A 15,412-nucleotide genomic window follows, 5' to 3' on the forward strand; every position below is an offset into this window, starting at 1 on the left:
TCATGCCAATGCACCTACACATGGTAATTTCAGAACAAACACCGTTCTTCACACATTAAGTAGTTAAGATATGGAAGTCTTTGACACTGAATCGCTTGGAGCCTGAAAGTTTATAAGCTCAAAGCAAAGCAGGACACTCAGTGGTGACCAGTAAATCTGAAACCACATCTACTTCAGAAAGTCCTCCAGCTACGAAACAGAAAAAAAGTACTTAGGGAAAGCAGCAGATATGTTGTCCTTATATTCCTCCCTAGGCATCTGCTTTGGTCCCTCTCAGTGGCATACCAAACCAGCTAAGCTTTGGGTTAACCCAGCAGGGTTGTTTTTACATTCTGAAGAGCATTCTCTTCATACCTCTCTTCCTAAATTGTTTTGCAGTATTGCTAAGCGCTATGGTAAATAACAGCTATGTTCCACTGTGGTCTTGGACCTGAAGCCAGAAAGAGGTTGGTTTGTTTGTTTGTTTTCAGTTGCAAAAATATATCCAAGAATGTATCTCCTTATACATACACATATTACTGTAAAGAAAACAAACAAAGCAAAAACAAATTCTCCAAGACTGAGGAAATTCATGACAGTTGTCCTGGTTTTGGCTGGGATAGAGTTAATTTTATTTCTAGTAGCTGGTGTAATGTTATGTTTTGGATTTAGTAGGAGAATAATGCTGATAACACACTGATGTTTTCAGTTGTTGCTAAGCAGTTTTTATACTAAGTCAAGGATTTTTCAGCTTCTTGTGCCCAGCCAGCAAGAAGGCTGGAGGGGCACAAGAAGTTGGGAGGGGACACAGCCAGGGCAGCTGACCCCAACTGGCCAAAGGGGTATTCCATACCGTGTGACGTCATGCCCAGTACATAAACTGGGGGGAGTTGGCTGGGGGCAGGGAGGATCGCTGCTTGGGAACTAACTGGGCATCGGTAGGTGAGTGGTGAGCAATTGCATTGTGCACCACTTGTTCTGTATATTCCAATTCTTTTATTATTGTCATTTTATTACTGTTGTTATTATCATTATTATTTTCTTCCTTTCTGTTCTATTAAACTGTTCTTATCTCAACCCAAGAGTTTTACTTCCCCCCCCCCCCCAATTCTCTCCTCCATCCCACTGGGGGTGGGGGGGAGTGAGTGGCTGCGTGGTGCTTAGTTGCTGGCTGAGGTTAAACCACGACAACAGTCCAACACAAAAATGAAGTGATACGCATAATTCAGAGAGGGCATTTGTTGACACATCTGTACTTGGAAAAATCTTTTTTGCAACCAATCTATCTTATCATAATGTCAAAATCATGCCAGTTTCTCAGTAGGTGCCCACGTAAATATTTCCCCTGTGATAACATTTAAAAGCAACCAAGATTAATGAAAATAAGCACTGCAACACCCATACAGAGATCAACCCTTCCACCTTTACTCAAGATCTTAAACCATGGATAACTTTTATAAGGTCAGAGCCAACAGGTCAACTCACATAGTGACTACTTATTAGAATCTTGCTTTTCAATTGCAAGAGAGCAAAAACCAGACAAAAAATGTAAAAAAAATTGCATAGAACACAATAGTAGAAAACAAGGTAGCAATATGAAAACAAAGAAAAGACGATGCAAATTGGTTTTGAACCCAAACCCCTTCTCTCTTGAGCAGAAAATATTCTTTAAATGCAATTTACATAATTGAGGTCACAAAACCCAGTTGCCTTCTGGATAATTACAAATGCTTTCAAGAAAACCACTTATCTTCAAAAAGACAATAGAAGCTGTTTACATTTACACACCCTCCCCTTTGTTTTTCAGGCAATGTTTCCCATTAATGAGTATCCAGCTGTTAACGACTTGGTTCTATACCAGAAGTTGAATTCAAATTCAAGTAATTCTGGCAGATCGAGAACATCAAACAAGAGCTGTAAACCTGAGCAGGTTTGCAGTATTCTAAGAGATTACTTTGGTTCATGGTTAATTTACAGGTAAATAAAGTGAATTAAGCCTTAGGCTTCATCAAAAAGTCTTCTGTCTGCCAAAGCTCTGGTTTAGCCCTTTAGAACATGAGATTAAGTCTGCCTCTTCCTACAAGAGCACAGAAATAAACAGAAATATAAAGACAAGATCAATAGGAACAGAGCATCTGTCAGAGAACTTGTCACATTTAACCACTTTAGAAAACTGCTGTCAAGAGTGACTGAGTCACAGGAAGTAGCAGAAGCTCTCACAAAAACCATTTAATTCTTTCTCTTTGCTTTGAGGCTATCTATTTTTTTCATGAAATTCACTCTTAAATGAATAAAAACTGCACTAGTCTGAGCACAGGAGAACAGTCAGTCTGTTCCGGGTATTGTTCCTTGAGCACTAAAAGCCAACATGGATATAGATTCTTCAGTTCACACAGAGAGGATTTATTACCAAAACATTATGCTGACCTATAGTAAAAATGAAGTTTTGGTACTCCTGGTTAGCAACAGGGGAATTACTGATATTAAAGGCATAAAACACATAGTACATTCTTTGATTGTACTTTGTGAATCTGGTCCCAACCTCTTTGTCCTTAAACTTGCTTGCTTTTGCCAAAAATCTCACTTTGCACAGCTAGTGAGATAATAAAGCCAGCAATGGTCCATAAAGCTGAGCATTAGAGTACTGATGATGCAATCTTAGTGTACCTACGCTCCTGTAGCAGCTGAACAAATGGACAAAGCTTCAGAGGGGACAGGACAAAACACACAGTACAATCACCAACCGGCCAAACTCTCAGTCAGTACAAAATGAACAAAGATAATAATTTCATTATTTCATTACTCTCTGGTCAGGTCTGATATTGAAAGCCCATGCAACATGGGATATATTTATACTGATGATTGCTGACAGATTCTGCACAGATCTCAGTCCATTGCCTGAAGGGGATTACTGCTGTTTCCATGCCAGGCACAGGACTAAGAACTGATGAACAGCAACTCTAAAACTAAGGAATGCAGATAAAGTTTTCCTCCCATGCTTCTCAGTAGCACAGGAATAGTAATGGTTGGGAATATTTAACAAGAACTTCCAAATTATGCCAAATCTTGTATTTACAACATGGTTCTCAGTGAAAAGACTCTTTTGTTAGACTGAACATTTTAGTAATTACTTACTTGAGGCAACGTTTTATCATTATTTCCCCACAAAGTCAGCCATATTTGTGTATTACCACTTGTAGTTTCACATGCTCTTCTTTACAAAGAAGGATTAAGTGCAGTCATAAAACACCTACCTGCATAGGGGATACAGCAGCAGCTGGGGGAGTTTTCATAGGACTTGGACTCAGGGGAGTGCGAGGAATTGTGGCAGCAGCAGGGCTTGGAACTAGTAGAAACACAGAAAGGAAGCCATCGTGAGGCATTGCACTGTTTTGCAGTGAAACAGGAGACTGGCTGTTATAGCGAACTCTTGCCTTGTACTTTACATTACTGGTTTTACCAGATCACATCTTTCAGAATTTCAATTAGTAACTGACTGCAAAATCATTTAAAAGTGTGCCTACACATTTACTCCTCTGTAATTACATTCATTTTCTGTCTTGAATATATCATCTATGGTAAAAACATAAGTTTACTGGGGGTGGACAAGGCTATGGTGCAGGGTACTATTACCCTGGCAAATGTAAATGATGGCATTAGTAGTTCTCTGATCTCCAGATAATGAAAGAGATGGTAGCAGGCACCTGGGTCTGCCAGTAAGACAAGAAAGATAACCTATATCATCTGCTTCTCCTTTCTAGTTTCCAGTCAAAAGTCCACAGGTACTAGATATTATATTCCTGAAATTTTGGGATTAAACAAATAACATGTTTAGAAAGGTACAAAACCAGACAAATACTGAATTGGTGAATCAGTCATCTGGTTATTTAACAGCACGATTAGACATGAATGCTGAAGAAGAAGGCAGATATTAGCTTGAAATAAAAGATTAAAAAGAAGGGAGAGGGGATTTATCATTTCACCAAACTCTGGCAAGAAAGCACATTCATCCAGTAACAGATTAAAAAAAACCTTCTAAATTAACGCTAGGAAAGTAAAAAACTGTAAATACCTACGAACAAAGAGAACAAGCGTGGAAATAGAACCATTTACAGAATCGCCAAATAGTACAGAGATGCTTCTATATCTTAACAAATTTTCAGGTTATAAGCAATTAAAAGTAGATTTGCCATGCACAGTATAGTACTGTGAGTCTCCCTGGTGATATTAGTCTACTTCAGGCCAAGCCTTTTTACATCAGAGACTTACAGTGACATTATTGTAAATGAAATTCAAAATCCAAAGACCTGGGAAGGGAAGTATTTTAATCCATACGAGGTCTCATATGCAGTCAAAGCTAAAACCCAAATGTTTCTCATTTCAGGATAATTACTTGGTTTCCCTATTCTGCTCATCTATAGAGAAGGACAACAGAACCTGTTTCCACAGTCAGAATTATAGTAAAGTCCATTGTCTCAACACTGAGATCCCTTTCATTTTAGAAAACATTCCCTGTATCTTTTAATAAGTGACACTGGCTGGACCTTATTTTTAACCTTCATCAGCACTTTGACTATAAGAATATAAGTTATTAAAAGAAACAAACTTAGCTCTAGCTATTACATGGCTTTTAGAATGCTTAATTTGGCACATTAAGTTCACATTTTAATAGTCAGGCTGAAATCAGCTGTGCTTCCAGCTACAATTATGTGTGTAATATATGTTTATGTATTTCTAATATACAGGAGCATTGAATCAAAGCATCTAGCATATGAGTCATTGGCAATGCGACAGTAAAGAAAAAAACAAGACAAAGAAAGGATGCTTGCACTTAACTGCAGTGAACAATCTGTTGTGCAATCTAGCTGAGGTTGGTTTGTTTCAGCCAACACTTATAGGTCATGACAGTACAATAAACCAACTTACTTTGAATTAGCTAAGCCATTAGAAGTGTCCATGTCAACATACACAAAATTGTAACTTGGTACAGCGACTACACTGGTTGAAAATAATTACCTTGGGAGGCACTGTCAAATGACTTGATGAGTGTTTTTACAGTAGGAGTTGGCTCTGAGGAGGTGGATGATCTGCGACTCAGGCCCATTCCTTGTCTCAGAGCTGCCAAATCTCTCTCTACAGCATTCATGTAATTGTACACTCGACCACGTTCCTCTTCCTGCCTGAAATCAATATGCAGCCCAATTAAGGCATTTAAAAAACATTTTTGACATGCAAAGTCTTAAAAAAAATCAACACAAATTTGAAGCCAAATTAAAATCTATGGTCCAAATTGATCATTACATTAACCTATTTTTCTTTCAATGTAATTTAGAAATAGATTATCAGCTTAAATAATCACTGTAAGTTCTTACTATCTGTCAGCAAGAGAGCTTAAGCACCAGGTGAAAAGTCTATCAAATCAATACTTGATTTAAGGCTTAATTCTTGCTCCCATCTCTCACACATACACATGTACACATGGATGGAGAAAATTGAGCCTTAAGGATTTCACCATTTCACATGAAAATAATCACCTCAGAGGGGAGAATTTTTTTTTCCACCTGCATAAACAGAAAACAATTTAAATGAATACTAAGGAGGTAAGAATACATTTATGGCATACATCTTTAGGCAGCATATGAATCCATTTTAGAAGAAAAATTAGATTTTTAGCACAGATTATTTATGGTGGTTATTGTATTCAGTGTCACACACAAGACAAGAATTGTTTGAAGCAACCTATTTTCTACAGCCTGCAATAATTAAACACTGACTGATTTTTGCTTCAGACACTGTTAATAGACTTTCCTACCACTTTCCCTCCAATACAGTAGCTATACCACTTTCAAGGAATCTGATTCAGTTGCCTCTTTGTTTGCAGTTAATCAAATGTCAAAAGATGCTTGTGTATAGATAATAATGAATATACTGAGAGGAATCAGCAAGCCAGTTCTACCTTCAAAAGTGCAATTGTAACCTCAAAGGTTCACTTGCAAGCAGTAATTGAACAATTACAATTCTGGTTGAAATGTATTAGAAAGAATTGTTCATATTACTTAGTTTGGTGATCTTACTTCAGATAAGATGCCTTACGCCCACCACTTATCCATCCAGGTAATTTTCCATTTTCAGTGTAACCAGTCTGCTCTTCCTACCATCAGCTTTTCCCCAAGTTCCATAGCCTGCATTATCTCATATCCTACTGGATACTGGGTTAAGTGTCATGTATTCTACAAAATGCCCATCCACATGGAAAAAAACTGTTTCATATATACACATCACAAACATCATTACTGTCATTATAAGCTATACTTGTATTCAATCCCCAGAGACAATGTAGTCAGGATTCAAATGGTGCTGTCCAAGATGTTCCTATTCTATGGATTTGAGGACTTTAATACTTCTGAAAGACATATAATTCAGTTTCTAAATAACTGTAGCACCTAATTCAAGCCACAATACATCACAGTTTGAATTCTTTTTATTAAAAATGTTTTTATACAGAAAGCATCTCTACTTTTTCCCAGAAACAATTATCAGCGGAATGAAAACAGTACAAGATATATGCAGAATTAGACAAAGGTTTCTTCTCAGGTAAAAATCCAGCTGTATTTTTAACCATACCAAAAGCCTTGGCTGCTAATAAGAAGTATTAATGATGGTACAGAAAAGTCAACACTGCTTGTTCTTTGCACTGAGGGAAGTTAAATCATGTCCAGCTGTTAAATGGGAAAAACCCGCCACTTCAACCTGGTTTTGCAAAAGCGCCAAACTGAATATTCTTGGATGGATTAAGTATACAGCATAAAGAAACAAATACTGTTCTTATAAGTTTACCTAATTTGGCCTCTGAAAGCCTGCATATGGCAGCTTGTTGAAATACAGATTCTCAAAGTGAGAGGATTTACAAACTTCTGGAGTCTCAATAATAGTTAAGATACTGGATTGCCAAAACTGTACCCTCCCCTACAAAAGAGACAATATCCGTGTTGTCTTTTGCATACTTGCGTGACTTTATTTCCTCCAACTCTTTAGTGAGCTTCTCATTTTTCTCCTGAGCTTCATGTAATCTACGCTTCAGGTCTCCTATCTCTTCCTGGGCCTCAGACTTTATATCATTTGCTATAACCACTGCAGTCTGTAGATCAGCCTGGAACTGACGCCATTCTGCTGACTCCTCCTATAGGTAAATAAAACTTTAAATTGAAAGCAGCAGCAAGAATTTTGAAGATAAAATTAAGAGTTATCCCTATTATTCATAGTTACCCTCTGCTGTTACAGGGAACAATTTACAGGAATGACAAAGGCACTCATCTCTGGCATTAGGCACAACCTAACTTACAAGTTAAACTGAAGAAGATTTGCTGGAAATAACTAGACTTCCAAGGTCATTAATTTCTTTTGTAGAAACAAAGAAAACGTTCGAAGTGGAGGGCAAAAAAATTTAATATTAAACTATGCATCAGAAAATATAGGAACATTTTCTCCTAAGCCCAATGCCGTATCTTTGTGACACTGAGAATTTTTCAGAATTTAATTCTTTAGTGTCTGTAGATTAGTAAATATATTCCCATATGATGCCTGTCTCTCAGAAATAATTATTTTAATGGTATTACATGTAACCATATTACCTTTTCACAATTTCACATGCAGGTCTTATGACATTCCAAGTTTACAATTTATTGAGTTTTTAGGTTTTAACCTACCCGGAGTCTCCTGTGAAGATTCTTTATCTCTCTTTCCATGTCATGCTTTTGGTCCTGCAGTTTTTTAACTGTATCTGGAAAGAAAGTCAAATTCTCTGTAAGATCTTAGTCAGGGATCTATTTACTTAAAAAAAAAGTAAGTGAAAAAAACTGCAAATGCTTTTAAAAACTTAAGAGAATACATTTTTATAACCAGAGCCATCTGGAGAATATTAGTATGAGCAGAAATAATTTGACAGAGAGTGTCAATAGCTACATACTTCTCTACGACTGGTGAGGGGAACAGCATAAGCAAACTCCATTCTTATACAAATACCAGTCTCTTCTCTACCTTTCACAGTATAAAAATGACAAAGCAATAACAAAGAGCAAATAAACAAGGTAGGTGATTTAACATGGAAGCATCCTAAAAAACATGGATGGTCTGGGGGTTTTCCCCCTTCAAACGTAAGCTGCAGCTACACGAAGCCTTTTGATTCACAATTTACTCCCTGCCACAAAGCAGCTGACATAACACTCACAGCCATGCCTTCAATGGGGATAAAATTCTACTCATGTCCTCAAGGATCTTACGTTCTTGTCTACCGAGATACTATTTGAAGTTGAAACAAGCTATATTTACAGCAAAGGGACAAACAGTCTATGAGATCATGTTATGAAAGAGATGGTTCTCTAAATCTGTCAGCTGCTATACAAAAGGGTATGCAGCTTGATCACCACAACTCCTCATGTGGCGTCTGACAGACTGGCTACTGCAATTATTATTCGTTACTTTATTCAATACAGAAGGACAATGTGATTGATTACTCCATTCTTATAACTAAACAACTAATGAAGAAGAACACAGCATAAATTTCTAATTAGTGTGTCACTTCACTGATCCTTGGATTCTAGGATGTTTTATTTCTATAGCATCATGTAGCTATTTCAAACCTGTAAAAATGATGGACCAACTGACTGAATGAATTTTTTTGGTTCAGGTTCATGATTCCAAGACCTGCTGGAAACAAGTATTTTTCCTGTACATTAGCAATGCTCTTTCCACAAAAAGATTGAAGGTACCTAATACATTTAGGCTGTTCAAGATACAAAACCTTGGCAAAAATCTATGGAACTGCATAATAAATATTTGAATAGTCAGAAGATAGATATATATGTTCATACAAACAGATTGATACAGTAAAGTTTTGTGGCTCTCATTTTCTAACATGAAAAAACTTTCCAGTGCTTTTATTTGCATATCAGGTCTCAGGAAAAGCATTAAACCAGGGTTTATTCAAAGTCACTTGTTCTACCAATACTACCAACGTCCTCCCAAGTAAGCTTATACCTTCATACTCCTTGACTTTTGTGAAATGGCTTTTCTTGACAATAAAAATGAGGCTATTGCAGGCTAAATGGAAAATAGTAAGCATTTAAAAAAATGTTTAAATCAGATGTAACAAAGACTAAGAACAGATTTAAGCTGATTTATGCTGATGTGTACATTCAGGAGCCTCAACTATGCTCATAAGAACATTTCACTTTTTCAGCCATGGAATTCTTTTTGGTTTCTTCATCAGAAGTAATTCTTGAGGTTTGCCTCAACAGTCCCAAGTAGAGAGGCTTTTAATGCCACAGCTAATTTCTTTAGAAGAATGACATAAACCTCAGCCGGCCTGCAAACACGATAACCTTTCAGGCTTGGGAAAGTTGAAACACTAAAATTAGACAGATTTTTCTGTATTTATCTCCTTCTTGTAAGACTGCACATTTTAAGACGCATCCAAGCTTTGAAGATAAGCCTAGCAGAGCGAGCCACTCAAATCTCATGCTACCATGATATTTAAGCAAAGGCCTCTAATTTTCAGCTTGTCTCTGTGCACACAACTTGTTTGAGCTGAAGTCAGCACTGAGATGCCAGCTTTAGGTTAAAGTTATAAAAGTCGCTCCCCCTCCCCACCTTTTTTTCCTTTAAACACATGCTAAAAAAATCCACTGCAAATTAGATAACTTTCAACAATGACAGCAAGTCAACATGCCCTAAAGAGCTTCCAGTAGAATTCTGAAACAAAATCTAGTGGATTACCATTTTCTCTTTTGAAGACAGTTCAAAGAAAATGTGTTTTTAAAAATAAAATTTGGTCTACTACTAAAAGCAAGCTATAGTTCATCTAAAAATAACCACAAATGAGAAACTATAAATGCATCCAGAGTTATAGCTTGTGTAATGCCATTGTTTTGAGCTTTTGTGAGATATGAAACGCACCATTAAGTTTTAGTATATTTATGCTTTGAAGTAAAACACAATGGTCTGAATATTCTGCAGTTACTATAAACAATACAGAGCACTTTACAGCAGTTGTTGGAAACAGTCTTCTCCCCCAATCAATCGAAGAGATTTAAAAAAAAAAACAACCAAAACCCACTGAACTGAAAAGAACTACCAAATTGCAACTGAATTTGAAACGTAGTGAGAAGTTAAGACTAAGATAAGTGATTTCACCTCTTACAGCCTAAACTCCATTCTTTGCATTGTGTCACCAATTACAGCCTGAAAATTCAAGTAGTCAAAACAAGTACACAGGCAGCAATTCTCTGTACAGCTGCCTTGTGGTATCCTTCCTTTCTGCATCCTCACAACCTCCACGATTCTTCTCTGACACACACAAGCCGTTCCCACCTGTATGTGCTGCAATTTTCAGTATGGTAGGACAGGTACTTCTCTTCTACCATTGTCCAGTGTCCTCTTTTTAAGGAGCATAGACAAGAAAGATGATTAAAAGGAAAAGTAACTATTGTTTAGGGTAAGTGAAGAACAAGGAGACCATTCTGATGAATGAACAGGATAATCAAAAATGGCAAATCAGCAAGCTGCTTGTGTTTTACTGCAGGATTCAATTATGTCTACATTTTACAAAACGGTATTGATTTAAATCACAGTTTGACAAGGTCTTGCTTTTTAAAGGGTAGAAAAATAAATTATGGGAAATGCAGACTACAAATGGTGAAGAAAAACATTATAACTAGGGCTGGAGGTGGGAGGAAGAAACTAAGATATCATCTGAATTTTGTAAGACAGCCAGAGAAAAAATATCATTGTATTCTGTATTTGTAACTTTTACTAATTATAATTAGCGGTTAGAATTTATCACTACGAAATAAAAATGAGTATCAACATTCAATTGTTTAATTTCCATAGTCTCTGGGGGAAAAAAGGGGGAAAAGAAAGGAAAAAGAGACTTACAGTATTCAGATATGCATAGTAGTTTCAAAACATGACAATTCCTGATAAGCAACACTAAATCACGTAATCCTGACACAGGCAAATCCACAATGGGCATTCTCGTAGTTTTTGTACTAGTTACGTTGGTTTGCCTTATACTAGGATAGCATTTCGATTTTTTAGCATAGAAATGGCTATCCCAGTATAATCACATCTACACAGAGCAGTGCCAGCATTACAGTTAATTTAATAATTATAGCTTCCTTATATAAGGAAGAGGCACTGGTTACAAATACACCAACGCTTAAGCAATTTGCATATCAATCTTGCTTTTGAGCTCATCGCTGTCAGACAATAGGTCTATACAGCAAGAAAGCTGAATTTTTTAAGGGTCTAACACTAGCAAAAAAGAAAAAAAGTACTAACAATTAGAAGACTAACATCCAATTGACTTCCAACACTATGGTACAAAAGGTCTAAATATGGTAATGTAAAAATTTAGTTTCACAACTGCTGTCAAGATCCTCTTCAAAATGAGATATAGCAGAATTAAAAACGAACACTGTCAGCTCCATAAAAGAACTATTTATTCACTGAACATTAGATATATCAACCTTCTTGCTCACCTACCCTTGTCCAAAAAATTTACTGACTTAAATAGTTATGGACTAAGAGAAATGATATGCTTAGCACATGTACCTTGTGCTAAGTGAACATGCAATGAGTATTTTCAGGCTTCAGAAGAAATGCCTGACAACTGATAAGCTAACCTACAAATCCCAATTTTCTGCAGATCGGGGGACAAAGTTATCTGGAAAAATTTCTCCACAAACTCTTATTAATTGCTTGGAAGAATAATAGGCTTCTTTTTTCCCCTGACAGCTTGGCTGCCTGACTGCTGAAACTTTTTCCGAAGTCAGAAACGAAAACCAGAGGAAACACGCCATCTAGTGCAACGCCTGCCTCCCCTGCCCTCTCCCAGTCCCTCACCTCCACTCCAGTACCTGCAGAGGGTTTTTCATCTCGGCATGCTAGAGAGGATATAAAACATGCAGGCTATTTTACTATTTCTTAGACTTTTTACATACAAGAAGCACTATGCTTAAAGCTCCTCATCCCACCAGGAACGAGTTCAGCTGCCGCTGACTACAGCTCCTGCCGCATCTGGATGGACATCAGGAACATACTGTATGTTTTCAATCAATGCAATTTACATCCTACTGTCCATATCAAAGAGATCCCATTTTTGCAGGCAGACATTAACAGCTAAAATGTGACAGTTCAATATTCAAATTACTGTGAAAAATTTTTCATTACATATGTTCGTTATGTTTATTTTTGGTGTTTGGAAAACCCACAAGGAAGCATTCCCGAAGGACCACTGCTACAGCACTTCACATCCCTACATTACTAGTTAGTGTTGATTAACCACGAACACTCACCACCTCGTCTGTGAAGCATCTTTCTCCTAACTGTAAAGTCTGTCCTTTGTGAATTCTTTAAGTGAGAGTTTTCCATCACTTATCACTTGTCATTTACCAGTTGTCTTGCCGTCACTTTCATTCACCCAGTAACTTTTCTGTTAGGCAAATTCTCTCCTTAAGGGGTGAGTTAGATTTCCTCATATTTTAAAATCTAAAATAAAAGTTCACTAAAGAAAACCTTTATGGATTTTTATTACATTGGGTTATTTAGCCTGAAAAAACACCATTCTTCTAACTAGCGCTTTAAAATACCTAAACCTACACTAAATTTTCCAAATTTAAAAGCACAGGCATTAGACATTTGGCTGACAGAATACCAGAACCAACCAAAAGTCTGATCAGCATAAGATAGCTTACTACTACTAAGATGTGTTTTTCTGTCACTTTAATACAAATTATTAAAATTCTGTCTTTTATATGTTGTATGTACTACCTCCAAATCTCAGTTTTTCTGAGATGCTGTTCTTTGCTGTCACTACTTAGAGACTACCACCAAGAAACTCCTGTATGAGGTTTAATTATGAAACCATAACGAACAGTGTTTTAAAGTGGTCAGAGAAAAATATTTTCTTCAGTTTATACCATTCTTTGGGTGCCATCCTTTCTTACCACCACTAGATGCCACTCTCCTTCCTGCCTATAAAATACTGATTTTCTTCCCTAAAGGATCATACCAGGCCATCAGCCAGTACAGCTGAATTTTCCAAACTATTTCAAGAGCGATGAGCAACAAAGACTGTTGCAATTTTTGCTGAAAATTTCTGCCCAGCTAGAGGTTTGTCCACCTGAAATTTTACCAGTTTAAGTGAAATATCTGACAGCAGTTTTGTACCCCCAGAGCAGAAGCATCTAAAAATTAGAGCTGCCTTGTAATCGGGTATTACTAGGCAGACACTTAAATGTTTACTTGACTACCGTGCTGTTTTCTGTATGAATGTATTTCAGCTAATGGACAAAACAATGCAAGTAGAAAAGTGTTCAACCTTTTCAAGACTTTGCTACAAAATTACTTCAGGAACAAAGTCAGAGCCACTGACCATGTCCCTCAGCTCCTGCTCCCAAGTAAATGTCTGTCTTTTGGTTTTGGAACAGAAAGAGCAAAAAAAAATTACAGAATAAAAACCTAAAGCAATTTTGTAAAGAGAAACAGTGATTGTCTTTCAAGATAAAGAAGGGTTGCTTAGGGAAACCAAGCTGACAGCCACATGTCTGAAGGCACTGAGCTTCAGTTGAATAAACAATTTAGCTTGCTTAAGATACTACCTTTTCTTGATAGCAGACCAATTTAAAATCCTTTCTATTAATATTTGCCTTGCTGTTAAAAGGCATCATGCTTTGGGTTTTTTGCTATCTTGTTCAGTCTTTGTATACCATGGAAGAATACCAGATATTTGAATTTTGCAAGTAGCCCTGTGCAAATACAGCTTGCCACGGTACAGATGCCCAGGTTCTTATTTAGATGGAGACTAATTGCAGAATTCCAGCCTGTGGTAGGAATGTCTGAGTAGGTCTTGGAGATCAGAGAGGGAACTAAGGCACAGAGAGCTAGACAAGTATACAGTAAACATGAATTTCATTATAAGCCCCAACTATTTCTTGTACGGTGGCAAGAGTCAACAGATAAAGTTTTATTCTAACTTGCTTGAAGTTTTTCAGATTCATTTTTAGGTTCACAGATCAGTTTCATGACTTGAGCAAATCTACACAGAAAGATATATAATACATCCATATTGCCAAATCAGCTCTAACATTTGTAACTTTCAGGGCCTCCATTCACACATTTCTCTACTAAAACCACCTTTCTTTAGGTGGTAGAAATAATTAATTATAAACATTCCCAAGCTATCTGGTAACTCCTAGTACCTGGGCACTCAAAAGAGAGAGCATTCTTAAAAAAAAACACCACCAAAACACTAAATCAATCATCCAGTCTCCAAAATGCCCAAGGAGCACACTACTATTAAGTCTGTAATTACATGTTCTTCTACTTTGAAAAACAACTTGGAAACAGCATTATCAGATGTGATATTTATTCTCAATTCACAGGTTTTCACTCCCACACCACCTGCTACCGGGACTGGAAAAGCAAAGCCGACTTGATTTTTTTCCCCTGATGTATAAGGGTTCTGCAAAGCCCAGTCTGACTTGAATTCAGACATATAAAAGACAAGTGAAAATATTTTCACTATCACAGCATTCTTAAATTATCTACTTCAGCTGTTCTTAAATTATCATTTCTCTCACAAGAGAAACTTGTAACACTTACTCTCCAAATCAGATATGATGAGATTGTCATGAAGCTTCACAGCACGATGCTGCTCTACTTCATCCTCCAACTCAAAGATAGTTTCTTTCATGTCACTTCTCTCAGTCTCTTTTTCATCTAATTCTGTCCGAAGTTTTTCTAGAGTCACATTGAGATCCTCAATTTGTTTCTTGGCTTCTTCTTGGAACACTCTGTATTCATCTTCAACCTGAAAAAAAAAAATGTATCTTATCATAACTAAATTGGTTGCATTTTAAAACACACTTTTAGTTTTGTAACTACCATACTTCTAATATATTTCTGCAACCATAAAAAGTATGGGACAAGAAGTCAAGCGTAAGCCTTATAAAGGTATTGTTCTAGTGCAACTATTTCCCTGAGCCAGAGTTAAACTCTTTTATTCCCAAGCTGCATATATGAGCATTCCCCAGCTACTCTAACAACAGTATCCTGTATTCAAGTGAAGCAACAATACCATAGTACTAAGGCTGTGATTTCATGAGCAGCTGATCCAATTTAACATCTAGCTGCCATTGAAAAGGGAGGTGTGGGGGGAACTCTTTACTCTTTCTTTCCCTTGCAAAAAAAAAAAAAAAGCTTGCTCTACTCTGTGCATCAATTTTAGTGCTTGGTGGACCTATGAGATGATTCATTTCCTTAATCAAGTAGCAAGATTCACATTTGTGTGTGAGATGTGTAATGAGTTGAACTAGTTCCCAGAGGAGTCTTACAAGCTATTGAACTGAATTAAAAAAAAAACAGGGAAAGGAAG

General features: G+C 36.9%; 1 protein-coding gene across 2 annotated transcripts in view; it reads right to left on the reverse strand.

Moving 5' to 3' along the window:
* Positions 1-15,412, reverse strand: part of SPECC1L (sperm antigen with calponin homology and coiled-coil domains 1 like) — a 66,885-nt gene that overhangs the window by 24,894 nt on the left and 26,579 nt on the right. For both annotated transcript variants that reach the window (XM_052796147.1, XM_052796146.1), the window contains exons 5-9: positions 14,641-14,848; positions 7,686-7,759; positions 6,984-7,159; positions 4,996-5,159; positions 3,234-3,325 (exon numbers count right to left, since the gene is read on the reverse strand). In XM_052796147.1, the coding sequence (XP_052652107.1) occupies positions 3,234-3,325; positions 4,996-5,159; positions 6,984-7,159; positions 7,686-7,759; positions 14,641-14,848 (714 nt within the window). The remainder of the gene's footprint in view (positions 1-3,233; positions 3,326-4,995; positions 5,160-6,983; positions 7,160-7,685; positions 7,760-14,640; positions 14,849-15,412) is intronic.

Source organism: Harpia harpyja, chromosome 9 (genome assembly GCF_026419915.1).
Source record: "Harpia harpyja isolate bHarHar1 chromosome 9, bHarHar1 primary haplotype, whole genome shotgun sequence".
Lineage (NCBI taxonomy): Eukaryota > Metazoa > Chordata > Aves > Accipitriformes > Accipitridae > Harpia > Harpia harpyja.